This window comes from Verticillium nonalfalfae (assembly GCF_003724135.2).
Source record: "Verticillium nonalfalfae strain VnAa140/NRRL 66861 chromosome Unknown scaffold_5, whole genome shotgun sequence".
Classification (NCBI taxonomy): Eukaryota; Fungi; Ascomycota; class Sordariomycetes; order Glomerellales; family Plectosphaerellaceae; genus Verticillium; species Verticillium nonalfalfae.
Genome location: NW_021167230.1, coordinates 271,227 through 297,144, shown reverse-complemented (window position 1 = coordinate 297,144; position 25,918 = coordinate 271,227). Strand labels below are relative to the sequence as shown.

General features: G+C 54.8%; 9 protein-coding genes and 2 non-coding genes across 11 annotated transcripts; 5 read left to right on the top strand and 6 right to left on the bottom strand.

The window, feature by feature from the left end:
- Window positions 1-233: 233 nt before the first annotated feature.
- Window positions 234-988, bottom strand: D7B24_006773 (uncharacterized protein; the record flags this gene model as incomplete). The annotated part of the gene is made up of 5 exons (XM_028640894.1): window positions 234-290; window positions 349-415; window positions 479-633; window positions 682-820; window positions 873-988. 5 exons carry the CDS (start codon window positions 986-988, stop codon window positions 234-236), a joined length of 534 nt encoding a protein of 177 aa, XP_028498860.1.
- A 2,771-nt stretch (window positions 989-3,759) lies between these two features.
- D7B24_006772 (uncharacterized protein) lies at window positions 3,760-5,707 on the top strand (the record flags this gene model as incomplete). Its single annotated transcript, XM_028640893.1, has 8 exons — window positions 3,760-3,784; window positions 3,840-4,256; window positions 4,324-4,947; window positions 5,015-5,086; window positions 5,133-5,244; window positions 5,320-5,379; window positions 5,433-5,499; window positions 5,555-5,707. 8 exons carry the CDS (start codon window positions 3,760-3,762, stop codon window positions 5,705-5,707), a joined length of 1,530 nt encoding a protein of 509 aa, XP_028498859.1.
- Window positions 5,708-6,948: 1,241 nt separating this feature from the next.
- On the top strand, window positions 6,949-7,708 carry D7B24_006771 (uncharacterized protein; the record flags this gene model as incomplete). The annotated part of the gene is made up of 2 exons (XM_028640892.1): window positions 6,949-7,038; window positions 7,091-7,708. The coding sequence occupies 2 exons, from the start codon at window positions 6,949-6,951 to the stop codon at window positions 7,706-7,708; spliced, it is 708 nt and encodes a 235-aa protein (XP_028498858.1).
- Window positions 7,709-8,338: 630 nt separating this feature from the next.
- Window positions 8,339-8,444, top strand: D7B24_006770. Its single transcript has one exon. It is a non-coding gene; the product is annotated as a tRNA-Val (tRNA).
- A 490-nt stretch (window positions 8,445-8,934) lies between these two features.
- Window positions 8,935-9,044, bottom strand: D7B24_006769. Its single transcript has one exon. It is a non-coding gene; the product is annotated as a tRNA-Val (tRNA).
- A 1,370-nt stretch (window positions 9,045-10,414) lies between these two features.
- Window positions 10,415-11,646, bottom strand: D7B24_006768 (uncharacterized protein; the record flags this gene model as incomplete). Its single annotated transcript, XM_028640891.1, has 2 exons — window positions 10,415-11,080; window positions 11,134-11,646. The coding sequence occupies 2 exons, from the start codon at window positions 11,644-11,646 to the stop codon at window positions 10,415-10,417; spliced, it is 1,179 nt and encodes a 392-aa protein (XP_028498857.1).
- A 1,892-nt stretch (window positions 11,647-13,538) lies between these two features.
- Window positions 13,539-15,458, bottom strand: D7B24_006767 (uncharacterized protein; the record flags this gene model as incomplete). Its single annotated transcript, XM_028640890.1, has 3 exons — window positions 13,539-15,027; window positions 15,104-15,202; window positions 15,295-15,458. 3 exons carry the CDS (start codon window positions 15,456-15,458, stop codon window positions 13,539-13,541), a joined length of 1,752 nt encoding a protein of 583 aa, XP_028498856.1.
- A 571-nt stretch (window positions 15,459-16,029) lies between these two features.
- On the top strand, window positions 16,030-18,335 carry D7B24_006766 (uncharacterized protein; the record flags this gene model as incomplete). Its single annotated transcript, XM_028640889.1, has 4 exons — window positions 16,030-16,067; window positions 16,251-16,317; window positions 16,442-16,675; window positions 16,725-18,335. The coding sequence occupies 4 exons, from the start codon at window positions 16,030-16,032 to the stop codon at window positions 18,333-18,335; spliced, it is 1,950 nt and encodes a 649-aa protein (XP_028498855.1).
- Window positions 18,336-19,646: 1,311 nt separating this feature from the next.
- On the bottom strand, window positions 19,647-21,587 carry D7B24_006765 (uncharacterized protein; the record flags this gene model as incomplete). Its single annotated transcript, XM_028640888.1, has 6 exons — window positions 19,647-19,768; window positions 19,841-20,071; window positions 20,128-20,720; window positions 20,774-21,035; window positions 21,095-21,304; window positions 21,389-21,587. 6 exons carry the CDS (start codon window positions 21,585-21,587, stop codon window positions 19,647-19,649), a joined length of 1,617 nt encoding a protein of 538 aa, XP_028498854.1.
- Window positions 21,588-22,846: 1,259 nt separating this feature from the next.
- On the top strand, window positions 22,847-24,031 carry GTR1 (GTP-binding protein gtr1; the record flags this gene model as incomplete). Its single annotated transcript, XM_028640887.1, has 2 exons — window positions 22,847-23,031; window positions 23,089-24,031. 2 exons carry the CDS (start codon window positions 22,847-22,849, stop codon window positions 24,029-24,031), a joined length of 1,128 nt encoding a protein of 375 aa, XP_028498853.1.
- Window positions 24,032-24,377: 346 nt separating this feature from the next.
- D7B24_006763 (uncharacterized protein) lies at window positions 24,378-25,729 on the bottom strand (the record flags this gene model as incomplete). Its single annotated transcript, XM_028640886.1, has 3 exons — window positions 24,378-25,137; window positions 25,190-25,602; window positions 25,652-25,729. The coding sequence occupies 3 exons, from the start codon at window positions 25,727-25,729 to the stop codon at window positions 24,378-24,380; spliced, it is 1,251 nt and encodes a 416-aa protein (XP_028498852.1).
- Window positions 25,730-25,918: the final 189 nt, after the last annotated feature.

The window sequence follows — 25,918 nt, the reverse complement described above, 5'->3', positions numbered from 1 at the left end:
GGAATCGAGTGGTGAGCATTTTTTACGTCGACTAAGCTATGCTCTTCGCCCCGGCGAGGTTGGTCTACAGTAAAAGACTACGAGATCCTGCGGTTTTTATCGCGACTTCATGAGAAGACAGATGAATACAGTCTACCCTGATTCAGAGGAATCGTCACAGGGCCAGAATATCTCAAATATGCAACCCCTTGTTGCAGCAGCTGCTGAGAGCAGACTTCGTACGATTGCAACTCCTAGCAGCTGATGGTCTCGCGGTTGATCCTGCAGGAGCCGGGAATGCTGTAGGCCCACTAAGATCAATGTTAGCATCACGCTCCAAGTAGTGACCGGAAGATCATAAATACTCACGTTCTCAAAGCCACCATCTCCCTGGCGGGTGAAGGAAGCTCCAGCGCCAAGAACGACTACCTCAAAACTTCAAGAATAATCAGGTTAGAGACAATGCCAAATTAGGAGGTCGGAGAGATGGGCTACTTACGTCACAGTCGTTCCCAGCTTGGCGTCGTACCTGACCGTCGTCTGCTGGACAACAGTACCAGTGGTCTTGAAGCCAACATTGCAAACAACAACACCGCGTCCAGGGAAAGCGGCGGCGGTGCGAGCGGCAACATCCTGGGTGAACTTGCGGCGGCCCTGAGAAGGAATGAGTAAATGTGGCAGATATAAAAGCAAAAGACATACCTCAAGGTCCTTGTCAATCGTCTGCTGGATCAGGAGGTTGATTTTCTCGGCGATCCCAAGAATGGCGGTGGCGGCAGAGCCCTTGTTGGGAGCACCAGGGACAGGGCCTGAAGGCTTAGGAACCACACGCTGACGAGCGCTGTGATAGTATTAGATGAGGATACCAGATATGTGCGAGGCCTTCGACTTACGCAATGAGGGGGTTCGTGTCACCCACGGAAATGTCACCGGTGGCAGGAACCGGGCTGGTCATACCGACACTGGCGAAAGCCAGGAAAGCGGCAGCAACGAAGTTGTTGAAGAGCATTTCGAATGTTGCTGGGGATGAAAGAGAAAGTGGTTTGAGTGACGGTCTGGGAAGACTGAAGCGGAATGAGTGACGATGGTTGTGAGGGTGAGCGTGTAGCTGAGTAGAGAGTGAGAGAAGCTGTTGCTGATGATGAATCCTTCATAGTATCGGGGGAATACCGATGCCTCTTATATAGTGGTTTTGCATGATAGCCTTGTGTTTGAGCCCTTACGTTGTTCGACCATATGTTGCTCCCTGTGTTTGCCATGACCTCTCCAAGTCGTCACGGCGAGGCCGATCTACCACAAAGATAGATGTTTACGGCAAGTGCCGAGCAGGGATCGACGTTGAAGATGGGACGCTTCACCCATCGGTTCATCTCAGGTCCCAGCATTCCGTTTCTGGAACTGAGGACTGGCCATGGGCCCATCCGGCGGTGCGCCTCGCCATCAAGGTATAGATTAAGCCAGAACCAAACTAATTTGGGCCTTGAATTGCGAGTCATAGATGCTTTGATTTTGATTCCCTGCTTGACACGGTCAAAGACATGGGCAAACTCCTAGCACAGAAAACAGGAACGGGCAGAGCCACCACTTCTTCCTAAGGCTATTTCACGTCGCCATTGGGAGGCTAATTCTAGCCTTCAAAATTCTCAAAATCACCTTCATTGCACAATATAACATAAAGCTCTGGATTTAATTATTTTGGAGCAAACCGTGCTGCGCAGGCTCATAGGCAGTCAGGCTGCCGTTGTTTTGTAGCGCTGAAATGTCCAAGCCCAGGAGCACAGAGCCAGAGGCTCATTACGTAGGTCCCACTCTGTATGTATAGTAGGCCTGCACACTGCGACCTGATACCAGCAATAGAGGAGGCCTTGCGCTTGTTGACTCGCGAGCGCCTAAATGACAGATTGCGCACAGAGATGGACCGAAAGAGGCGAAGTCGACTCTGTGAAACAACCTATGATAAGGAGAGAAGAGGTCGCGCATGACCAGGCACCGAACTCTATTGTCCAGCGCTCATCCTATTTGGGGTGTTGTTGGCCAAGACTCAGCCCACATGGGCAGGAGGCTGACTCGACTGCTTGTCTTGCAAATCATCTTTTCTCCGCCGAGCCCACTTTTGCAGTGTGATGCTGTGCTGTGCTAGCGGTCGTGCGTCAAACGTTAATTGATAGCCATGGGGATCTCTCGTGATTGTCAGCTTCGGGACGATTACTGAGAATGGGTAGTCATAGCCAACAACGACATGCGCAACGCTACTCGGATTTATTTATTTCTCACCAGAGCTGGGACGCCATTTGATCCATTGTTTCTCCTCTGTACTTCAGCAGTCTTGGAGCTCCTAGAGCATATGAAGGGGACCTTGCCGGCTGCGTATCTGCTGTAGGCGATCAAGTACGACTTTACGAGGAAAGGTATGAGTGACATGTCACATCAACCGGCGCCGCAATTAACTGCGTTCTAGTCAAAATTGTTTATAGAGTCGGACCCTTGGAGACCTGGATATTTGCGATGCCCTGGTAGGCTGTATTCTGTCCGGAGAAGTGCCATAGTGGCTTGTATCTTGCCGTAAAGCTCTCCACTTGCTGGATCTGGATTTATGGAGAAGATTTTGGTCGTAATGGCCTTGAGCATTTCTTGCACAGGCATATCTGCATTGGTCCTTACAACATTTCCCCAAAAATAACTTGAGTACCGTTGGTGAATGAAAAACCCGTGTCCTAGCCTAGCCTTAGACAGAAGGTTCGAGGAGTCAAGACACCGCCCGCAATTAAACTGTCACGTACGAATACAGGACCAAGAAGGCTATAGTTTATGGCAAGCGTGGATTCACGTCGAAAGCGAAGCTTGGTAGAAAGCTTCGCGAACATCTGATGAAGTTTGTGTTTCAGGGGCCGGTCAGCCGCGTATCCGAACGGCTGGCAACCTGTCCAGCGGGTAGGGCGCGATCGTTAGCGGTATAGGCCAACTACAACCAGTACCCCATGCTTGGGGCAGGCCAACCCCTGCATATAGTCCAAGCTAGCCTTGCTTACACCGTACGTCGGAGACCCCGTGACCTGGGCTGGCTGAGATGAACACGGCTTAAGTATTCGCGGGACGGAATTGAGTCCTTCAGTAAGGTATGTCAGGCATAGGCAGCTCCTGGTTGGTGTGCGCAATGATGCATACACTCTTGACATTTGACTCGACCCAGGTTTTCGCCCCACACGACGTCAAGTACTGCACGTACACTTTGGCCGTGCGATTTTCCGACTGCTCCGCCTCCCCGTCTTTTCTCCCCGGGTGCGGCTCCGCCCAAACATGTCCCCGCCAAGGCAAGCCGCTCCTGGCTCTTGGCCGGCAAAGGGCGCGCCTCGGCACTCCTCATCAATGACGTCCTACTCTCCCCAAGCATCCACGCCGGCCCCGGTGCCGGGCTCTATCATTGGTGCGCGTAGCTTCACACATCGTCCCATGGACCATTGATTCACGCCCAGCTCAGAATCCAGTAATCGAGAAGCTTGTCAAGTCATTTCTGGCGAAAGAAATCCTTGGTCACGCTGGGGCGAGCCTCCCATTGAATTGGTCTGATCACCTGCCAGCCCTCCCCATCAACCTATATATGTCAATGAGCAATCAGCGTTGACCGAAAGCCTAATGTTGAGAGTCATGCTCTTGCTTCTCCTTTCCTGAAGTAGTCTTATCTTTTTTTGGGGTTCTATTGACGGAGGCGGGTCTCTCCTCTGGTTAGCTGGTTCAGAGAAACACCCGAATTATTCGAGGTATGCTTAGACCTTGTCCGCCATGTTTCGCATATACAACATTTACGGTTGGTCAATCTTCCATTCGGCATTATCCGTGATACTCCTAACCCAGTCCCATAGTATTGGCTGCCTTTGGTACCATCGGCGGCATGCTCTTCGGCTTCGACGTTAGTTCGATGAGTGCATGGATCGGCGCCGACCAGTACCTGGACTACTTTGATCACCCGAGCAGTACCCTCCAGGGCGGCATCACAGCCTCGATGTCAGGCGGCAGTCTCGTGGGGGCTTTAGCCGCCGGGTTTATAGCCGATCCTCTAGGCCGAAAGGGGGCCTTGAAGATCGCGTCTATCATCTGGCTCGTTGGTTCTGCTCTCCAGTCCTCGTCTCAGAATGTTGCACATCTGATTGTTGGTCGCGTTGTCAACGGGTTCGCCATCGGGATCACGTCTTCTCAATGCTGCGTCTATCTCGCCGAGCTAGCCCCTGCACCCATCCGCGGCCGGGTCGTAGGGATTCAGCAGTGGAGTATCGAATGGGGTATGTTCTCCAGTTCCCTGAAATTGCCATATGTGGCGCGAATGCTCAATACTAACAACAATCCAAGGCATCCTGATCATGTATCTCATCTCGTACGGTTGTATCCGCACGATTGATGGTCCCGCAGCCTGGCGTGTAGCCTGGGGGGTTCAAGCCATCCCTGGAGCAGTCCTTCTGGGCGCTCTCTTTTTCTTTCCCGAGTCGCCGAGATGGCTGGCCGGGCGAGACCGCTGGGACGAGGCTTTCGATATACTCTGCAGCCTTCACGGCAAGAACGTCGACAGGTCCGATCCCTTGATCATCGCCGAATGGGAAGAGGTCAAGGAGGCGGCTCGGATCGCCCGCGAAGCTTCGAACCTGACAATCTTTGGCCTTTTTGGCCCAGGTATTTGGAAGAGGACGCTCGCCGGATGTTCCGTCCAGGTCTGGCAGCAGCTGCTGGGCGGCAACGTGATGCTATACTACCTCATCTTCGTTTTCCAAATGGCAGGCTTCTCCGGAGACACAGCACTCACATCTTCCATCATCCAATACGTGCTCTTCTTGGTTACCACCGGGGTAATTCTGCCCATAGTCGATCGCGTCGGTCGCCGTCCGCTACTTTTGGGAGGTGCTCTGTTTGGTCTGATAATCCACTTCGCAACGGCAGGGGTCATGGCCACTTACGGCCGATCTGTCGACTCTGTTGACGGTTAGTATTGCTGGGAACGTCCACGAGACATCTCACAGATCTTCTGAGCCGCTCTGACATTCGACAGGCAACGAGAATCTTAAAATCATTATCACGGGGGATCCCGCCCGAGCTGTCATAGCAATGATGTATCTTTTTGGTAAGTCCTTCGGGTTCCATGCTCAACCCCGAAGCTAACATGTCAGTTTCTATGTATGGCCTGACCTGGGCTCCGATTGGATGGATTTACTGTTCCGAGGTGTTCCCACTGCACTACCGTGCCAAGGGCGTCGGCCTTGCTGCCGCATCGAACTGGGCGTAAGTCTGAACCTTGCCAGCTTTCAGCCTCTTGAGGATGCCAGGCGCCGTTTGGCTGACATCTCCAACTTGCAGTTTCAATCTTGCCCTTGCATTTTTTGTCCCCCCGGCTTTCGAGAATATCACTTGGCAAACGTAAGCGTCAATTATCATTCGGGATCTCTTTCTGCAGCCTCTAACAAGCTTAGTTACATCATTTTTGGTGTTTTCTGTACCGTGATGATCCCGCATATTTACTTCACCTATCCAGAAACAGTACGCTGGCCCCCAACTCCTTGAACCTAAAGGCTTGACTGACGAAAATCGATAGGCCGGCAAGACTTTGGAAGAAATCGACGTCATTTTCGACGAAAACATTGCACCGTGGAAGAGTCGTCACGCCGGTCCTTCTCTGCAGGCCCGTGTTGCTGATCACAAGGTGCAGAAGGGAGAGCTCTCTGTGGAGCAGAGGGAGACGGTTTGATGTACTTTGGTGTTACAATCGTAGGTCGCCTGGATACCTTGCTGGCTGCGCCGAACAACCTCACCCGAAGAATGTCGGATTGCGCTGGCTGAGGAACCCAACATACCAAGATTAAAGTTGGTCATACCAGCAAATTTGATCCAGTGACCTAGCTTGGTCACCATTCAAATCATGAAATGAATCGAACGAGATCGAACCAAATTTGTAAATTGAACCCTGGATCACCCAGTCGGCGTCAATGCCCATTGTGGTTCTGACAGGAGCTCCATCGCTTGGGCCCTACTCAATTGTCACATGGCTCTGAAACGGAGATTTTCGGTGAACGCGTTCGGTGTAGCAGTGTACCAGGCTTGCCAAGAATCAACTCGACCCCTGGTGGGCTTGTTGGTTATGCCCCACTGGTGACGCAGATAACAAGCACAACCAGCCGGCCGGCCGGTCATCATCTCGTTATCATGAGCAATGGTACGCATCACAAACATTGAAGCCCTTGCCTGGTAACGAGCAGCCGCACTCCCGCTCTCGCGGCTGTGGCATTCTTGCGAGGTGAAAATCGGTAATCGTACCCAAACATATTGCTGATGTAAACTTGTGTGATCTCTCGCCTGACGAATTTGACACCTGCCACCCGGCACAATGGGCCGTCCAACTAGCTAGATCACAGCCCAAATGTCATGCTGTCCGGCCGGGCAACCCCATGTGCGCGGAGGAACTCGCATCAATGCTGACCAAGGCTCACGTTAGAACGGAGGAACTCCAATCGTCATCGGCGTTTAGCAGGCGCCAAACTCGGCAGTTGGCTGTAACATGTCCGACGACAGACATACCCACTGCGGATCCTTCCCGTATCGCCGACGAAGGGTGCCCAGCCCCAGACTTGATCGCAGGTTTGCGAGCTGTGTACCCCTGGCAATCGAAGCCCCTCCCTGGTCTGCATGACGCCGAGGTGAGGTCCTGGCGGGGAGCTCGAGCAAAGCTCTGCGAGTTCTGCATCATGGCGGGGTAACGCGTTGGCCCCCTGCCGAGACACCTGTCGCAGAAGCATTCGAAGCTCTACTCGAAGGACAACGAAGCCCAAAGATCCGTGTCTACCCACCTATAAATTCGAATGCCCCTCCTCCGTCTATTTTCGTGAGCGAGCGCCACTGAATTCAAGATACCCATCGTTTCCTGCAACTCCACGAACATCTCTCACCGTCAATCAACCCAACACCCACACCGAATCTAACCTCCACTGCACAATGACGTCCACAACCAAGCCCAAGGTTCTCGTCATCCTGACTTCTGTCGACACCATTCCCAAGTCTGGTAAGACCATCGGCTGGTACCTGGTAAGTTGCTCTGTATCCTTCGATCCTCCATCCACCCACTGACACTAGACAGCCTGAGCTCGCTCACCCCTGGGAGGTCCTCCGCAACCGCGCCGAGCTGACCTACGCCTCCCCCAAGGGCGGCGTCGCACCCCTCGACCCCATTTCCGTCGACCTCTTCTCCTCCGACCCCGTCTGCAAGGACTTCCTTGATAACCACAAGGCTATCTGGGAGAACACCCAGAAGCTGTCCACGTTCGCTGGACGTGCCTCCGAGTTCGACGCTGTCTTCTACCCTGGCGGCCATGGTCCCATGTTCGACCTCGCTTTTGACGAAGACTCGATCGCGCTGATCAAGGACTTTGACGCCCAGGGCAAGGTCATCTCAGCCGTCTGCCACGGCCCCGCCGCCTTCGTCAACGCCAAGGACGCCGCCGGCGAACCCCTTCTCAAGGGCAAGACGGTCACTGCCTTCACCAACGAGGGTGAGGACATGTTCAAGTACACCGAGGAGATGAACTTCTCCCTCGAGGACAAGCTCAACGAGGTCAGCGGCGGCAAGTTCGTCAAGTCCGAGGAGGGCCCGATGGGCGAGAAGGTCGTTGTCGACGGCAGGATCATCACCGGCCAGAACCCTGCCTCGTCCAAGGGCGTCGGTGAGGAGATTGCCAAGGCGCTGGGTGTTTTCTAAGCGGTCCATATATGGAATGATTTAATGACAAGTTGATACCTCCTTCACAAAACAATGCCTACTCGCCGCGGTGTTTTTTTAAGAAAACTATGACCAGGATGACACCTTCGTGCAAATCTTGCAGCGTTTGATCTTTGAAAAAAAAGCTAATCAGTGTGGCGCCGTTTCTGCTGCTCATCTCACTCCAAGCTCAGCATTTGCGATTGAACAATGTGTTAGTCCGAGTGATTCCTAGCTGTTGGCCCTGCATCATTGGGCATGCTATTACTCTCAATGCTTCCCTGGCCAAGCCACTTGGGTGCTCCAGTGAGCAGGCAGAAACAACAAAATGAGTTCGGGGCCTGCGGTCTTTTGATGGTTGTGGCCAGTGTATTTCGCACAGCCGTGAAGCGTACGCCGTCAACAAGCCGAGCTTACAGAGCGATGTAGCTGACAGCCTCAACAATATTAGAGTCATACCGAAATAGATGATATTGTCTTTCTTCGATCCTGGAGCATCTGAAAATGCCAGAGTTCATTGATCTGAACGACGACATCGGTATCCTTGTCGGGTCTCCATGCTGACCCATCGCACAGGCGCCGCAGAAAATATATACCTCAATTTCGAGCCCCTCGACAACAAAAAAAACTGGTCTGGTGGTGTAGTGGTTATCACGTCAGTCTCACAATGAATCTTGACCTCAAATCCAGGCATTGAGCGCACTGAAGGTCGGGAGTTCGAACCTCCCCTAGATCACTTTTTTGTTTCCCAACCGATCAGGTTCTTCCAGATACGCCTGCATGTAGATCTTACCGCCTGGTAGCTTGGATTTGGTACAGTAAAACCATCTCCCACTTTCAATCCGTTGTTGCTTTGTAGGCGAGGAGGGTTTTCTTTTCAGTATAGTTTGATGTATTGGCTGGGGGAGGCAATGAAATTGAGACCAAGTGACGAAGTATCTTTGTTGTCTACTTTGACCATTTCACATACGCACTGTACCTTCTTCGATGCCACTTTTCCAACGTCCTGCCTGACTTGATCTCTTGTGTGTGTACGATGACGTCCGAGTCACTACAGATGTAGCCTGTTGGGTCGTCTTATCATCAGGAGCTGAAATGGCAAAAGAGAGTGAGTATTTCCACGAAGCCCCAAAGGGAAGTGGAATCACGGTACCTCGAAATAATATTACAAGCGTGAAGCTTGCCCGGCCGCAGAAGCACCTCAAAACGAGTATCTGGTAGCAAAATGATTCAGGGGAGGCTCGAACTCCCGACCTTCAGTGAACATCATATCGCATCATAAGAAGCAATGATGGAATGTTAGACTGACGTGATAAACCAACTACACCACCGAACCGTTCATGGGGGCAATGCCCGGCAGAGTGGTACAATATTGTGTGGGATTGTGTGGGATGGGTCTAAATGGGGCTACGGGGTTTGTCCAGGCTCCATCGTGAGGTTAGGCAACATGTAGATTTAGGCTCCGAGTGTTTGGCACGCGGGTCCATTGTGTACCGCCAGAGACCCACCTAAGAGTGCCTGCTCAACTGTTATCCAGCTGAAAAAACAACTTGCGTTCGCATGGTCAGAGTCTAGCCATTTCAGCCTATTCTCCGGGCTAGATGTCAGCGCAAGGAATGAGAAGAGTGAAGAGGTCTTTCGTAGGTGATGTCCGCAGTCAATTCTTAGGTAAGGGGAAGGAACACATCTGAACTTTGACCCGTTGTAGCCCTTATACACGGTCTCTCATCGTGCAAAGTCCCTCGACTAGCTCTTGTCTTGTCGCTTCGTAGGTGCCTCCTGACGCAAGACGTCTCAAGATTGCGTCTCCCGAGGGAGCACATGTTGCATTGTATGACAGCTGAACGTGCTCGGTGACAAGAATCGACCGACGCCCGTATTATTTGTATCATATTGATACAACAATGCCTCAGCTACCAATATTCTAGCTCTATCGCTGCTATGAACCCGAAGATCAAGTCGGCTGTCACGAAAGATGACTTGATCGGAGCATGACAAAGCGGCTTGTTTCTGGTATGGAATGGCAATTCAAGTGACCAGTATACAGGAAACAATACGTTGACAAGACAATTAGGGAGACGAGCCGTGGCGCGAAAAAATGTATGAAGGCTGAGGAGAGCTGCTTCGGATAGCTATGATATCTTCCGATGAAAAAGGGCCCTGAAGAGCACGAGTGGAGCGAAAGCCACGAAAGCCTCATTCTAAGTTATCTCCAGCAGAGTAGTGATCTACCTTAGTCGTATTGACTCAAGCACTCAATTTGGAGACTGTCTGTGAAACTGACCAAGTTGCAACGAAGAAAATTCATGTTCTTCTCACACTTTACTCACGGCTCCAGGAAATCCTGCCGTTATCACGACGATCATAAGGAGGCTGACTGAGTCCAACCTTCGGAAAAGTAGTAGTAGGCACGAATGGCATTTGAGGGTCACATTGTTAGCATAGATTCGTCCAGTCCAAAGCGATCCAGCAGTCGAGAAGTCCAGCAAGGTACCAGTGGCAATTGTCGGAACAGACCAAGACAGATGTATACATTTCTAGTATCTAGTTACGCTGCCTCATGTGCTCAGCTCAGAAGGATATCTCAGAAATTGAACGAAAGAAATGAACAAGATACACGAGCTCCTGCCGCTCGGATGGACCATGGCTCGGCCGAAATTATCCCACGCACCCTGGTTCCCACGCAAATCATTTCCCGGAGCGCTATCAGAACGGCCTTGTCTCAGCGTATTGCGTCGCTGGTGTCTGCTGCACACTGTTCATGCCGTTTGAACGGGGCGGTGCCGCGTCGAGTTCGTTGTACTGGTGACTTGGTGCCTCATGGATAGGCTGGAATGGCGCTTCGGCGGGCTCACTCTGGTGCCCGTATGCTGTTGAGTGTGGCGAGTGAATGTCCTGAGACGGGCTTGTGTGTTGTGTTGCGGCACTGTACTGCTGGTCACCCTGCGGGTAGGCGTTGCCCCATGCAGCACCGGCCTTGTGCTCGTTCGACGCCGTGTATGTGTCGCCGTTGGCCGGCGTTGTGGCTTGCGAGGGCGGCATGTGTTGTGTAAAGTCGCCGCCTTCGGGTTTGCTGCCTGAAGCAGCGGCGGCCCTGGCGGCCCTGCGTCGGCGCCAGAAGAAGAAGACGAGCGCACCGATGAGGCCCAGGACCGCGAGGGTGGCGCCGACACCGATGCCGGCTGCAGCGCCGGGCGTAATACCACCGCCGCCACCATCTGAGCCTGAAGATTCGTTCGTTGCTGAAGAGGATCCGCTCGTCTCGGCCGGCGAGCTGTCGGCGGACGTGGGCGTTGTCTCGGCTGCCGTGCTGGTTGCGGAGGTGGAAGCGGCTGTGGTGGCCGCAGGAGGAGCCGAGCTGACGGCGGATTCCTGACTCGTTAGCATCACTTTTGTCAAACCAAAGACGGGGCCGGAAATCATACCCCCGAATAGATGGTTGACCAAGCACCGTCATTGACATCTCGTGCCGAGCTGAACACCCATCGCTGCGCCGGGTGCTGGGCATCCGACGTCTCGCCCTGAATCTGGTCGTTCAAGAAGAGGTTGGACCCTGGGTGGACATCCATGGCGTAGTCTGAGTTGTTGGACTTTGGCTTCCACAAGAATGCACCTGTGTTGCCAATTTCTTCGAAGTAGTGCTTCTGCGCATCGTCAACGCTGCTGGGTTGCATGCAGGCGATAGTCTTGGATTTGTGGTCCTCCTCGGGGTCCCAGCAAACAGAAAGCTGTCGACCAACGCCGGAAGCATTGTGGCGCATCAGGTAGAGGCCCGGCTCATTGTCGATGGGCTGCATCTGCCAGGCCTGGGCGACGAGTGAAAAGACACGAAGGCCATCGGTCGTCGTTTGGAGCGTGTTATGGAAGACGGGCGCAGATGCGTTGGTGACTCTCTCCTCAGAGATGTGGTACCAGACGTTAGGGTCAAACTCGGCCATCTTGCTGTAATGCGGCAGTCGTCACAAGTTGCAAGGTAGAGCTTGATGAGCGATGTGTCGCGTCAAGTGTCGATTACCTGCGTCTTCGAGTTTCTTTCGAGGAACAAATCTCGAGCAACTGGTCAGTCTCCTGGACAAACCGACAAAGAGACAGACAGCCAGCCAGAACGCGGTGCAGGAATCGTCATGACACCGCGACCTTTTGGGGGCCATGGAAATTGTCCACTTCGCAACAGCAGCCCGTCTAGACCCATCTCATGACGACCAGGGGGACCCCGGCGAAAGCAAATCTCCAGGAAAGAGCTTTTGACTGCCCTCTGGACCGTCGACAGAGGCTCACTGTGGGACCGACCAGGATCGGCGGGAGGGGGTAACTTCGCGGCCTGGCTGAGCCCCCGAAGGATCGCATCACGACACGATGAGTGGTCACGGCTGGCGAAGCTGGGGGTCGCGCGCAGTGAAACCCTACATGCGGGCGCGGTAATGGGAGGTCTCTCTGGCGATCGGACCAGAAGCGACTATTAGCCAAGCAAGTATCCAAGCGTGTATGCCAGGCTTCGCGCTGTGGCGAGCGTGGTTCGCTACAGCGACGGCTCACAAGGGCGGCCCCTAGCCCCGGGAGGAGTCATGGTACCATGTAGTCATGGCGCGATCCTTCAATGCGGGTGGCAGCGGGTGGCCCACGGGTGGGCGATGGGCATGACAAAGGCTCTGCAAGCCGTCCACTCCTTGAGCTCTTTTAGAACCCGAGAGGGTGTTGTTGCTGTCGGGTCGCGTCAGGGATCGCTTGGCTTGAGCATGGTGGCGTTCGCGATGAAGCAAGGAGGCGTGTCTTGTGTTACCTAGATCGGTGGTGCAAGCTGGTTGAAGGTGTTCGGAACAGTGTAGAACGCCAGTCAAGATTCGACACTCGGAAGGTAAGGTCGCCAGAGAGCTCATCATGAGCAGGCCATGGCGCGCCGCTAGGCATAATCCCCACAAGCTTCTTTCACCTTGATCTTAGGTTAACAGGGCCATGGCGGCGGGAACCACGGACCGTTCCAGGGGGATTAAGTGGCACTGGGCTTTCTATCAGCGTCACCTGCCTGTCAACGTGTGTGTGTGGCATCCATCCTGTTCGATCGTCACCATAGCCAGGCAACTCCAAAGACGACCCGAAACTCTCGGCAGGGGGGCAGCTCTTCCATCGTACGTCAATTCACCGATCAAGAAAATTCGAATGTGACAGCGCAGGCTAGTTGTCCCCAGACCAAAAGTCAATTTTTTTTAAAAAAAAAACTGTGAAGAAAAACCGTGAGCCTCGTTAGGCCCAGACCTGCGAGCCAAGACACGCCGAGGCAATGTTACAGGCTACAGAAACGAGCTACCAGTCAACCCAGCGCTATTTGGATCCCTCAATTTCAGGGGTTGTCCGCTCAGAGCCCTGCAGCCCCCAATGCCGTTCCACCAAAACTGGTCCCAATGAGCTCCAGCACCAGACCCCAAGCCCGCCAAAGGTCCGTATTGCCACACGCCAGCGACTTGGTGCCCGGCGTGGCGCAGTGTCCCGTAAGGCTTGAGTTGTGGGCGCCGAAGTCTGACACGTGGGGTTGGTAATTTGTGTTCAGCCCTGGGTCATAATAGTGGCAGCTGAAGTTGACAGACGCCGAACAAGATGGATCAGAATGCCTGACACTTTCTTCCGATGTCCTTTCGATGCCACAAGTACGATTTTCAAAGACCGCCTCTTGACAAGTTAATTGGCTGTCATTGTCCTGACCAGGATTATGCTGGCTGTCAGCATTGGCGCCCTTCAAGAGGTCCTGTCCCAGTCAACATCGATGGGGCGTCAGCACTAGATGAGAAAAGTGGCCTGTTGGCTTGCGTCTGTCTTGATTAAGCGTACTGTAGTCTCACGGCTGCCTTTTACCCCTCAGCATGTTGGCGACGCCGGAACTGCAGCCAGCACAGGTAAAGTGCCATTTCCAACCACGATCAATGAGCTCCAGCACTGTTCCCTCGCCCTTACCCTCCATCAGGCCCAGCAGCAGCGTCGCAATCTGAAGGTTCTCTGAGAACTCGATCAAGATGGCCCGCACCTCATCCACCACCTGCGCGTTCTGCGTCTTGTACACCACGAATGCCAACGGGCGGATGAGGGCGCTCTCCAACCCCACAGGCACATCGGCGGCTCGGTCGAGTTTCTGCCACACCAAGCGCCTCGTCTCCCGCGCCATCTCCAGGTACACCGGTGTTGTCGCCGCCGGGGGCCGCGTGTGGTAGTTTGGTCTGAGCCGTCTCTGCGCCTGGAGCGCAGCGACTGCTTCACGAAGTAGGCTCTCAAGTGTGAGGCACTGAAGGTATATGCTCGGCTGTGTCCCCTTGCCCTGCCGGGCGCTGTAGAGCAGCGGTCGGAAAGCGGATCTCCAACGATCCGTCAACGCGAGGCACTCTCCCCATATATCTGTCTCCTCGCCGCCAGCATCACCTGCATTTCCCGTAACAGCTGTAGTCTGTGGTGGCTGTGACGCCTGCCACGCCTGAATCGTGTTCATGATCTTGTGCTGCGTCACATCCCACCACCGCACCGCGTCCTCGGTTGTGCTGAAACGCATGGGCATGTTCTGCAGACGATGACGGTGCGGGAGAGCTGACAGGAAGAGTCTTCCCTCTGTATCTGCAGCCTCTATCTGCGCATCCTGCGCCCACGGGTGCGTCGCGATCCGCTGCATCATGTTGTAAGCACTCGACTCGAGCACGTCCAGCGGCAGCCTCGTCACGTCGAGGCCTGTCTCGGCGGACCTGCGGCTGATATGTTGGGCCATCATGCGGCGACTGTGTGCATAGTGGGCAAAGGCTGTCCTCGAGTCGCCACGCAGGATATCGGCCGTGACGAACATCAAAGACGCGAGTATTGTCCTCAGAAAGCTGTCGTTCGATTGTCCCGCGCTCGCGACAGCCCGCAGCGCACGGCCGTAGTGCTCGAGCGAGGAACGGTGGCGCGCCTGGTCGATAGCCCGCGTAGCCTGTAGGTTCCGGAGGTTGAGGGCGCCGATAGAGCAGCAGATCTCACGGAGGGCCGCATCCTCCAGCGCCACCTTCGGGACCAGCTCCATGACATTGTCCGCCGGGAGAGACCCCCCTTGCTCTGCCACCTGGACGAAGGCGATGAACGAGTCCCACTCGTGCTGCCCTGGGAAAAGGGTGGACACATAGTCGACGCCCTGCTGGAGGTCCATTCGTTTCACTACAGCTTCGACCTGCCGCTGCTGCTGCTGCTGCTGCCGGGGCTTCGGCCGGGGCACGACTGCACTAGTGTGAAGGAGGCCCTCGCAGAGAAGACCACCCTGTATGCACCTTCGGCAGACGGGCGTTGCCTCGTCACACTTGACTCGACGCCGCCTACGCCAGGCCTCGTGTCAGTTGATGCAGCTCGGAAGACAAGACACGCCACCAAGACCAGGCGGGTTGAACGTACTTGCACTCCTTGCACCCTGTGCGGGTCCGCGGAAAGCCGGCGCCTCTTGATCGGGATCGGCTCGGTAACGAGAAAACGGCCATGCCGGGGACGGCTTGCCTGTGGTGGTTGCTGTTAGTGGCGGGGGACGGGCTGGGACACTGCTTCTCCCAAGAGCCAGAGGCTGTCCAAAAAAGGAAGGTCAAACGTACTGAAAGCCGCCCGTGTTGGCATCATAGTGTTTAAACTTCAATCTGCCTGTCCTGGCTTCTGTAGCCTCCGCGGTCTCCGGACTGCCGCCTGAAGCTTCGGGGGTGTCGAGAGCGCTGCCAGAGCCTGACAAGGGCAGCGCGCCCGCTGTGGGCTGCCGCTGCATCGTTCGAAACAGCTTCGGCAGCTTGCTGACAGCGTCAATAGCGCTAATAGAAAGCTTCTGACAGCACCGGCCTTGGATGGGGATGGGGATGGGGCTTGGTACTTGGGGTTCTGCTCGTTGGCCCCCCTCAAACGACATCACGAGAAGGACGAGGGGGTCTTGGCGGATGTTTTCTGGGGCCACGGCGAATCGGAGGCATGGGAGTGCGAATTCCCTGATTCGGTGGGCAGGGCCGAGGTTTTTGTGCTGAAGTTCAGCTCTATTCATAGGTCCCAGCACTGACGTTGCATCCATTTGCATGGATAAAAGGCATTTGTGCATTGCCCCAGGTGGCTTTGTGAGCTCCGAACACGATGATTGTTGGTCGTTAAAATACATTGCCATTGGGCCGCCCAGTTCAGTCGTCTGACATGGCCAAACTTCAGCTCATGGCAGTCCCGGTTCACTCGATCCCAATGGTAGGGTCCCGAATCCCCCAACCAAGGTTTCACCCCAGCCCGCGACCGGATATACAGATTTAAGTAGCGCCAGAGTCGCGGCTCGGTGCTCAGCTGGGGAGAATCCCAATTCAATGGCCCACGTCCTTTATGAAGAGAGAAACACGTGCAGGTCAGCATCGCTAGAGCCCGACCTCATCTGATTTCCAACTCAAGTACCATCCATCCAATTGTCACAAGTCACCTTCTCGGCACCGTCGGGCGGCACTCTGGTCGTCTGACTTGGCAGACGGCTTCGTCGGAAGGCATGCGAGTGCCGTTGAATAAGCTGCCGCATACTCTGCCTCATCCACAGCCAACGGGGAACAGATCTCGAGGGTAGCGTCGGTGGCACTGCAGACGATGATGTGGCCGAGTTGCAGGTGTGCCGGTGATGGTCACGTCGGATGATGGCCACGTCGTGCAATGCGAAGCAATGGATCTTAATATGACTATGCCCCCGATTAATCTCACACTTTCCTCGGGACTGTCCACAAGTTTCCAAAGCGCCCGTTCTTCGGACTCGAATACCCAAACAGACAAAGAAAAAAAGAAGAAGAAGAAGAAGAAGCACAGGCCAGTAGCCGCCAACTGCAGCAGACTCGGAGCGAGCGCACATACTCGGCAGCCGTCATGGGATCTGCCATCACACTCACCAGCGCGAATGAAGAGGCTGGCCGCCAGCTGGTCGGCGAACACTTTGCCAGAGGGCTTTTCAGAGAATGGCCGAATGACGCGGGGGTAAGCAATCAGAAGTAATGCTGCTTCAGGCACCGCTGAACGTCGTTAGTTTGACGGCTTGACGGAGACGCGCGGCCCCGTTGACCTTGTAGTAAGAGGTCGTATTCCAGCTTGGGCAGCCGGGTCTCTTTATCGGACAGGCCCCGGTGCTTGCAAAGTCGAAGACACCAAATCCGGAACACTTAACATATCGCACTGGTTCGACGGTCTCGCTCACACGCATAGGTTCGACATTGTCGAGGATGAGTCCGTCGCGGGCGGCATCCGCGTCCAGTATTCGTCACGACGTCAGTCCGAAGCCCTGGAGAAGGACATCAGAGATTCTGGATCCTACCGCTCTTTGTCATTTGGCCAACGAAGTGACCCTTGTATGGGTATGTTTGGAAAGCTCATGTCTGTGTTTCGTCGCATAAAGATCGAACGCTCCACGGCTCTCGACAATGTTGGCGTGACTGTCAACGCAGATGTTCCTGGCCTTCGAAGTCTTGCCCAGGGTCACAAAGATAGTGGCCATGCCACCCTTCCAGGCAATGTCTTCATCGGCACCGATGCCGCTGTGTTTGCTGAGATGGACCCCAAGACGATGGAGCGACTTGGCGTCATTAGCCACCAGAAACTACATACACAACTGCGTGGACCGGAAGCGCCGGCCCATGGCCAGCGCGATCCCGAGACGGGTGACTACATCAGCTTCAACGCCGACTTTGGTCGCAAAGGCGTGTACCGCGTCTTCCTCTCCAGCGCAGAAACCGGCAAGACCACAATCTTGGCTTCTTTCAACGGGACTCCTGCCTACATCCACAGTTTCTTCCTGACGCGCAACTTTGCCATTATTTGTGTCCCTTCGTCACATTTGAAACTCGGCGGCGCGAAGGTCCTGTGGGAAGGTAGCATCGTGGAGGCGCTACAGCCGTTCGACAACTCACTTGAGTGTCACTGGTATGTCATCGACAGGCGCCTTGGCAAAGGGCTCGTGGGCGAATTCGCCTCCCCGGCCGGGTTCTTTTTCCATTCGACCAATTCGTTCGAGGACGATGAGGGGAACATCATATGCGAGTTGGTCGCGTACCCGAGCACAACGCTGATCCATCGTCTCTACTACGACGTTCTCCTCAACAGGGATGGCAAGGGTGAGCAGTTTCTCTACGACAGCAAACGACTCATAGAGACCTTCCCTGGCCTAGTGAGATACAAGCTTCTGAGGAGCGACCTCGTCCCACCAGGAAGCAAAGTCAAGTCACCGCTCCCATCGCCGTCGAAGGAGTGGGAGATCCCGGCGCCTCACGTCGGCGAGCTACCAACAATCAACCCCGCGTATGCCTGTCGGCGGCATCGTTTCGTCTACAGCCTCATTGATCGCGGTTACAGCACTCTCTACGACGGTATTGCCAAGACGGACACGCAGACGCGGGAGGTCCTGGTGTGGAGCGGACCGACAGGCCACACACCTGGAGAGGCGATTTTTGTGCCTCGACCGAGCACCGTTGACAAGCCTTCGCGGGAGGACGACGGGGTGCTTCTGAGTGTGGTGCTTGACGGGTATAACCGGACGAGTTATTTGGTTTGCCTCGATGCGCGGACGATGGAGGAGGTAGGGCAGGCAGATTGCAATTTTGCGGTTGGCTTTGGTTTTCATGGGCAGCATATCACCGGGGTCTAGGGCCACGAATGAGCTTTCCAATGAATGACACGGACAGCGATATGACTGCTCAGCTTTCTGTATATCTTGGAGCCTCATGAAAGCAAATCGAAATGCGATTGAGAGCCACCGGTATTGTAGGGAACAGTGTCAAGTTGCATACAACAGTTCTCAAATTCTGACAACGCTGTGTCAAAGTTCGTCAGCCGATTCTCTTCTCGCTTCCCGAGGAGCGAACCTGCAGTTGGTCAATCCCACCCGGGTAGCATTCACCACTAGAGTCTTCAGCTCTTCCGCTTTCCCCTCGGTCAGTGAACTCATTCGAAAGAATGAAGTGACGAACCCCGCCTTCGAACGATCGATGGCAAGAAGCGGTCTGGCTCGTTGTCCTCCGTTCCACTCGACAATCCAATAGGATACGCAGTCGGCGTGATTCCAGCTGTCACTGGTAGGGATTGCAAGTATCCCTGGCGCTCCGTTTTCTTGGACCATCCATTCGTCGTGGTCAGGAAATAGGCCAGGGACATTTGGGTTCCAGCACGCGACATTGCTCAACGATCGATCGCCATCGTCGTAAACCCTGCCATACGTTACTGACAAGATGAAATTAGCTAGCTGAGACTTTCCATCTTTTCCTGGGCATCTCAGGAGGAACAGAAAATCCTGGAGCCGAAAGAGTCACAGGCGCGATTGTGACACATGGCAACAAGAGGTGGAGTGTGGCGACGTATGGAACTGGAACGTATTCATAGTTGGTTCTTTGGTTAACGTGAAGAAGTCGAGGAGTTCTAAGATTCGCGCTGGACAAGACGAGAAATGTGCCATAATGAACCTTACTTGACGAAGGGTCAGGTTGGGATTGAACTCCAGGCATCCACGAAACGGCCTCCTGTTCCCCACAGTTGCATCTGTGCCTCTGAACATAAAAGCGGCCAGATTGAATGTCCTATGAACAGATTTCATTTGTTACTTTAAGAGGCACGGGTTCAGAAGCAAGGCAATGAATTCCCTAGGGCCAAGCTGCCACATTCTGGCATCATGCAACCTACATGTCTGGTCGACCATGGGCTGTCAAGTGAGAGGTGTAAACATATATCTGAGGCAGAGATCTGACTGAGGACATCGAGCAAGTAAACGGCTCAATATGTAGCTCTTCTCATGGGAGCGATACAAGCAACGCGGAACGCTAAGAAGCATTGCATGTTTCCACGTGTTTCCAATTCTCGTCTTAAAGGTATCTGAACGAATGGTGCGTGTCGAGCTAAAAGTAATCATATGTGCTGAATGGCATAACAGCAGAAGATATCCTATTTCATTCAATTTGTCCCGCATTTAGGCCAGCGACTTAGGGGGCTCTCCCACTTCACGACTCTCCACCTGCTGCACATCCGGTGCATCAAGCTGCTTCGTGACAGCTGCAGCGGCCTGGTCGTAGTTTGCCTTGTCCTCAAACACTGTATCACCCGTCAGCCTGCTGCAAAAACGACACAAACATATCGTCGCCCGGGGTCCATGTAGTCACTTACAGAAGGCCAGCTCCTCAAGGGTGCGGTTGTACGTCTCGGGGTACATGAAGTAGATGAAGGCGAGCTCGAAAAAGATCCAAGCGCAGTAAATAGCAAAGTACTTCCAGTCGAGCTCAGTGAGGGCGAGGGGGTTGACGTTGGTGGAGAAGAAGCCGCCGGCCTTGCCGAAGATCTGCTGGACACCGATACCCATGGTGCGCTGAGCGTAAGGCCAGAGCTCGACGAGATAGGCTGAAAAATGTCAGTGATGTGCACAAGTTGGTCATTCGTTCCGAGAGAAAACTCACTGTAGGTCAATGCATTATTGCCCATGTTGTAGCATGGCGAGTAAGCAAAGTAAAAGAACAGAGCCGCGTATTGGGCGGATTGGTTCTTGAAACCGTTGTCCTTGGCAAAGCGGAGGCGCTCGAAGGAAATGGTCATGCTGGTGAAGACGAGGAGCATGCCTGTGGCGGAAATCATGTACATCCATCGTCTCCTAAAACGCGTGACGATGAGGGCCATGACGGTCGAGTTGATCAAACCCCAGCACTGGTTGGCAATGTTGATTCTCGACTTGGCGTAGGTGCTGGTGAAACCCATCATATCGAAAAGGAGGTTTGCATAGTACGAGAGCAGGGTGTTTCCAGACATTTGCGTGAATAAGCCAATGAAGACGGTGATGAGCACACGGCGTCGCATTCCGGCTGTTCTGAACAGGTCCCACCATGATTGTTTCGAGTGCTGCATCTCCAAGGCGATGGTAGCCTTCATTTGAGCCATCTCAGCCCTGACAAGCTCGGAGTTGACGTCACCCTCTGCGTGGTACTTGATGAGGATTGCGTAGGCTTCATCGTCTCGGTCATGACTGATGAGGTATCGCGGACTCTCGGGCAGCAGGCTGTATGTGGATAAGCAATGAACGATACACGAGCAGCTGTGTTGTCAACTCACAAAACCGTAGCAATCTGCAACACGGAGGGACAGATTTGAAGCAGCGATGGAATTCGCCAGCTCCAGTGTGATTTGATCTCAACGGTCGCCAGCGAGATGGCGCAGGCTATGATGGAACCGATGTACCAGCTCGCGTTGAAGAGGGATGTTAGGACAGGGCGCTCCTTCGGATGGCCAAGCTCGGCGATCATAGCGGCACCCGAAATGATGGCGAACACAATGCCGAGGCCGAGCAGCATGCGGGAGATGATGTACATGCCAACTGAAGAGGGAATAGTTCGTCAGCTCAGGGATTTCGCATGAAAGGGATGGCATGCATACTGTGTTGAGAGAAACCCTGTAGAAGGGCACCGATGACCATGATGATAGAACCCGTCATGATAGACCACCGCCTGCCGTACTTCTGGTTGAACCACGGGGCAATCGGCACACCCAAGATAGATCCAAGTTGGTAGCAGGACGAGATGAATCCCAACATGCTGGGTTCGATGGCAGGCTTCCCGTCCTCGTTCAGGTAGCCATCGCCAAAGTCTGCATCGGTCAGCAAGGGTTCAACCATGTTCGCGTCTTGCGGCAAGCAACTTCTTGCGCAAACGGCTTCTTGCGGTGACGTACATTTGTTGAAGTTAGGGGAAAACTGCAGCGTATTGATGAGCTGCGAGTCAAAACCAGAGGTCATCTCGACGCCCATGCAACAGAGGAACAGCCAAATGTACATGATTCGAAGGTTTGGCTTCCTCCAAAAAGGCACCTTGTCCTCGGCTACGAGCCGAGTGACAATGGGGTCGGCAGAGCTGCCGGTGTTGATCCCCATGGTGGCGGGTTCAGCAGGACAGGACGAAGATGTCAGCTCAGATCAACCTCGAGCGGACCACCAGCCAGGGCAGTGGTGTAGGAGAGGAGGTAGAGTGCGTCGAGAATGAGGGCGAGAGACACGAACTTGGGCTGATGCGATGCCCCGTCCTATTTATCATCATTGCACCGCGAACATGCAGATCGATCCCCAAGGTCTTTTTGCCTACCAGTCTTTCCCCATGTTACCCCGCGAAGCATGACAGAGCCTGACCCCAAGCAGCATCTGGAGTCAAGGCACGTCCCAAAAAGGTATGTGAGGGCACCATGCGGACCTGCAACCCGGCGCGAGCCGCAACGCTTGCAAGTTCACACTGTGGCCAGCCATGCCCATATCAGGTCAGAGTCTCGTCAAGTGCCGAGGATCTCCCGTTGTGCTCTCCTGGAATCCTTCCGGGCCAGCTTCCCATTGGAGGAATGCCGTGGTGGCATTGGACCATGAGAACTCTGCACTGTTCCGCGCCGTTTGTCTGCAGGTTTCGCATGGTCAACAGACCACGGATTGCACTGGCCAGGATCCTGCGAGGCAGGTTAGACTGCCGAGAATGGCCTGGCCTTGATGTCGTGGCTTTCATTCTCGGCACTGAGCTTGTGTCTACCGAGTTGCCAGATCGGGGAGATTCCCAGGTTCCCCAACTCGTGGCGGACCTCCGTCTTGTGCCTCCTACTTTGGTCCGTGTGAAACTCGTCGTGCTCACTGTTTTGCTTACGGTCTGCCGGACCGTACCAAGTCGTAATGGGCCCGAATAAGGAACATACCCCTGACATCTGACAGTTGGGCTTGTTCCTCACTGCTCACCTGACTGCGCAGTTTGTGTGACGCCTCAAGTACCTTAGAAACCAGGGCAGGGACAGATCGGATGCTGAGAGGATACCGCCAGTGGGCCATATGCTAGAGACACAACCAAGTGGAGAGGAATCTCCGCGGTACTCCGCACGGGTTCTCCCCCTCCCTAACATTGATTCAGGGATGCAAGAGGAGGCTAAGAAACCGTGTGGGTGGCATTGATATTGAAGCCGGTGTGGGGCCGACGCGGCGGAAACGGTGACACATTGTTCCGATCACCACCCCCCTTCCCCCGGAGCTCACTGAGGCGCCCCACACCGGCGTCATTCGTCCAACGCAGCTTCGATCTCCCCCGCCGCAGCGAAGTCTAGCTCTCGTGCCTCATCACCAAGACTGCGGCTCCAGAGCTTGTCCCAACCACACTCCCCCACACAATGGCTGACCACGGTGCCAACTATGGCGACAGCCAATCCGGCCTTCCTGTGGCCAATGCCACCAAGAATGAGGTCAAGAAGCCCAAGAAAAAGAAGGTCCTCTTGATGGGCAAGAGTGGCTCAGGGAAATCCAGCATGCGCAGCATCATCTTCAGCAACTATATCGCACGCGACACACGCAGGCTGTCAGTCTTTGCGCCAGAGTAGCTTCGGTGGACATTGTGCTGATGATTCATGTGCAGAGGCGCCACCATTGACATTGATCTCTCGCACGTCAAGTTCCTTGGAAACCTAACCCTCAACCTGTGGGACTGCGGCGGCCAAGAGGCCTTTATGGAAAACTATCTTTCGCAGCAGCGCGTCCACGTCTTCTCCAACGTCGGCGTCCTCATCTACGTTTTCGACATTGAGTCTCGCGACGTCGACCGCGACCTCGCCACCTACGTGTCCATCCTCTCCGCCCTCCTCCAGTTCTCTCCGCAAGCCCGCATCTACGTCCTCATCCACAAGATGGACCTCGTCGTCCCCGCCCACCGCGAGTCCGTCTACGACGAGCGCGTCCGCATCGTGCGCCAGAAGACGGCCGAATACGCCCATAGCATAGGCTTCTCCGCCGCCGCGGCCGACGACGCCTCCCCGACCGACACGAGCCCCCTCGCCAGCGCCGCCGCGACGCCCGATATCACCCCCTTTGCGACCTCCATCTGGGACCAGTCCCTCTACAAGGCCTGGGCCTCCATCATCCACGACCTCGTCCCCAACCTTGCGACCATTGAGCGCAACCTCGCCAACCTCGGCACCGCCATCGAGGCCGAAGAGCTGCTCCTCTTCGAGCGCACCTCCTTCCTCGCCGTCTCCTCCTGGACCTCCCCGGAGGGCCTGCGCAACCCGACCGAGGACCGCCTCGAGCGCATGTCCAACATTATGAAGCACTTCAAGCAGAGCATCAGCCGCTTCACCGGCACGCCGCGCAACGCTGAGCAGTTCGTCCGCATGGAACACAAGGCTGGCCTGCGCTTCAATCTGTTCATCCTCAAGTTCACGACCAACACGTACCTCATGGTCGTGCTGCCGCCGGGCGAGGCCCGCTTCAACGCCGCCATGCTGAACTGCCAGATTGCCATTGAGCACTTCAAGTTCCTCGACGGGCCGGCGACGCTGGCAGCGCAGGGCGTGGCTTCCTAGGGCGCGGACTTGTGGGGAAGAGACGGACTGCGTGGATGGGAAGGGATGGGATGGGATGGCGTTTGATGGATTTAAATGATACCAGTGTCACATCGTATAGATAAGAACATACAAGAAGAATAAGTTCGCCGCGAACAGTAATGCTTTCTCACGCGGCATGTGGACTGATGGGGTAAAATGGGACTATTCGTTGAGTCTATTTGCTCAACTGATCTACCTGCCCATACCGAATCGTGGCCTAGGCTGAGAGCTAACCATCAGCTGCCAGCCGCGCGAGCGTGCCGCTCAGCCTTATCAAAACGCCGTGTCAATGTCTGTCATTTCGCAATATCGTATCATGTAGTATTTAAGCCCACTTGACGACAGCTGTGCCGCCTTTCTTAAACTCGGGCATTTCGCCCAGGACTAGACTACGGTCCGTGTGCTCCTTATTGGGGAATGTTGTGGCCAGAACCCAAGGCCGTGCTGCGACGTCTGTGGAAGCACGTGAAACGAAGCCGTAGACATCGCCGAGAGTCTGGGTCGTGTTGAACCGGGCGGGGAGCCTGCTGCCGTCAGGCAACTGTATGCGCAACGTTAGAGTCGGGAGACTCTCATCGACGGTTGTCGAGGGTGCTGATGGTGTCGAGGCAGTAGCGGCAGGAGCTGGAGCAGCAGCCGCAGTAGCAGATGCGTTGCCGTCGCCGGGTACTTCACTGCCAAGCCGCTGACCGGCTCCGCCGAAAGGCTTGTAAGTCTGAGGAAGACGGCGGTAGTTCTCTTCGTGTTGGTGGAGCTTGACATCGACAGGCTGGTCATATCGAACGTTCATGAGATGGAGTGGAGCACGACCGGCGCGGATCTGCGCAAGGTCGGCCGCGTTGGCAGGGTCGTCAAAGCGGTGCAGCTCACCATCATCGATACTGAACCCATCACGCCAGAGATGGAGAGAGCGCTCTTGCGGCTCCTCGTTCGAAGCATCGTTGTCCTCAGCAGCATTGGGATCGGGAATAGTACGGCTCTCGACACCGTCACCGCCAAGCGAGCGACCGGCTCCACGGAACGTATTGGGGGCGCGAGAAGGACCGGCAGCTGCCTCAGAATTCGAGCCTGATTTGGCAGCGTTCCTGTACATTTGTCAGTATCTGCTTCGGCATACGGTCAATGGTAGTTACGTACGCCTTCGCCTTGGCTAGAATATCGTTGATGATCTTCATTGGTCCCCCGTCGCCCTGGTTCGTGGGGTCTTGAACAGCAAGGCCTGACTTCTCGCCACCAGCAAATAAATCACGCGGGTTACGGCCTTCATCGACATCATCCGTATCGCCGTCATCGTCATCGTCATCATGCTGTGCTCCGCCGCCCAACGACCCCAGGGTTGCAACACCCTTCCTCTTCTGTGTCTTCTTGGCGGGAACGGGCGCACGACGCTGGGACTCGGGAGCGGGACGTCCATCGAGGGTCCGCGGGCCCGTGTAGTTGTCAGGGACTGAGGGTGCGTTGGAGGGCTCGTCTTCACGGTCTTGGTCGAGGTAGAAGGCTTGGGCGGCCTGGCCAAAGTCCCAGTCGGCAGCTTCAAGGAGGCCGATGCACTGGGTACGTCAGATTGGGTGCTTACGGCGCAATGAGTTCGCGTCTTACCCTTTCCTCCGAGTAACCAGTCAATTGGTGTAGTTCCTGGAGAGCTTGCGCCCGCGCGGTATCGTCCTGGCCGGACATGGTGGAAGGAAACGACAGGTGGCGGTGGGGTAAGCTTAGGATGAAGCAATTCAGTCGCGCCTATACTCGAAAATGCTTTTTCTTCTTCTCGGCTGATATCGAGTTTTTGACTTGATGTTTTGATGTTCCAAAAGAGTCAATGAAAGGAAAATATATGTCGGAGGCAAGGCACCACTGTTGTGATCGATC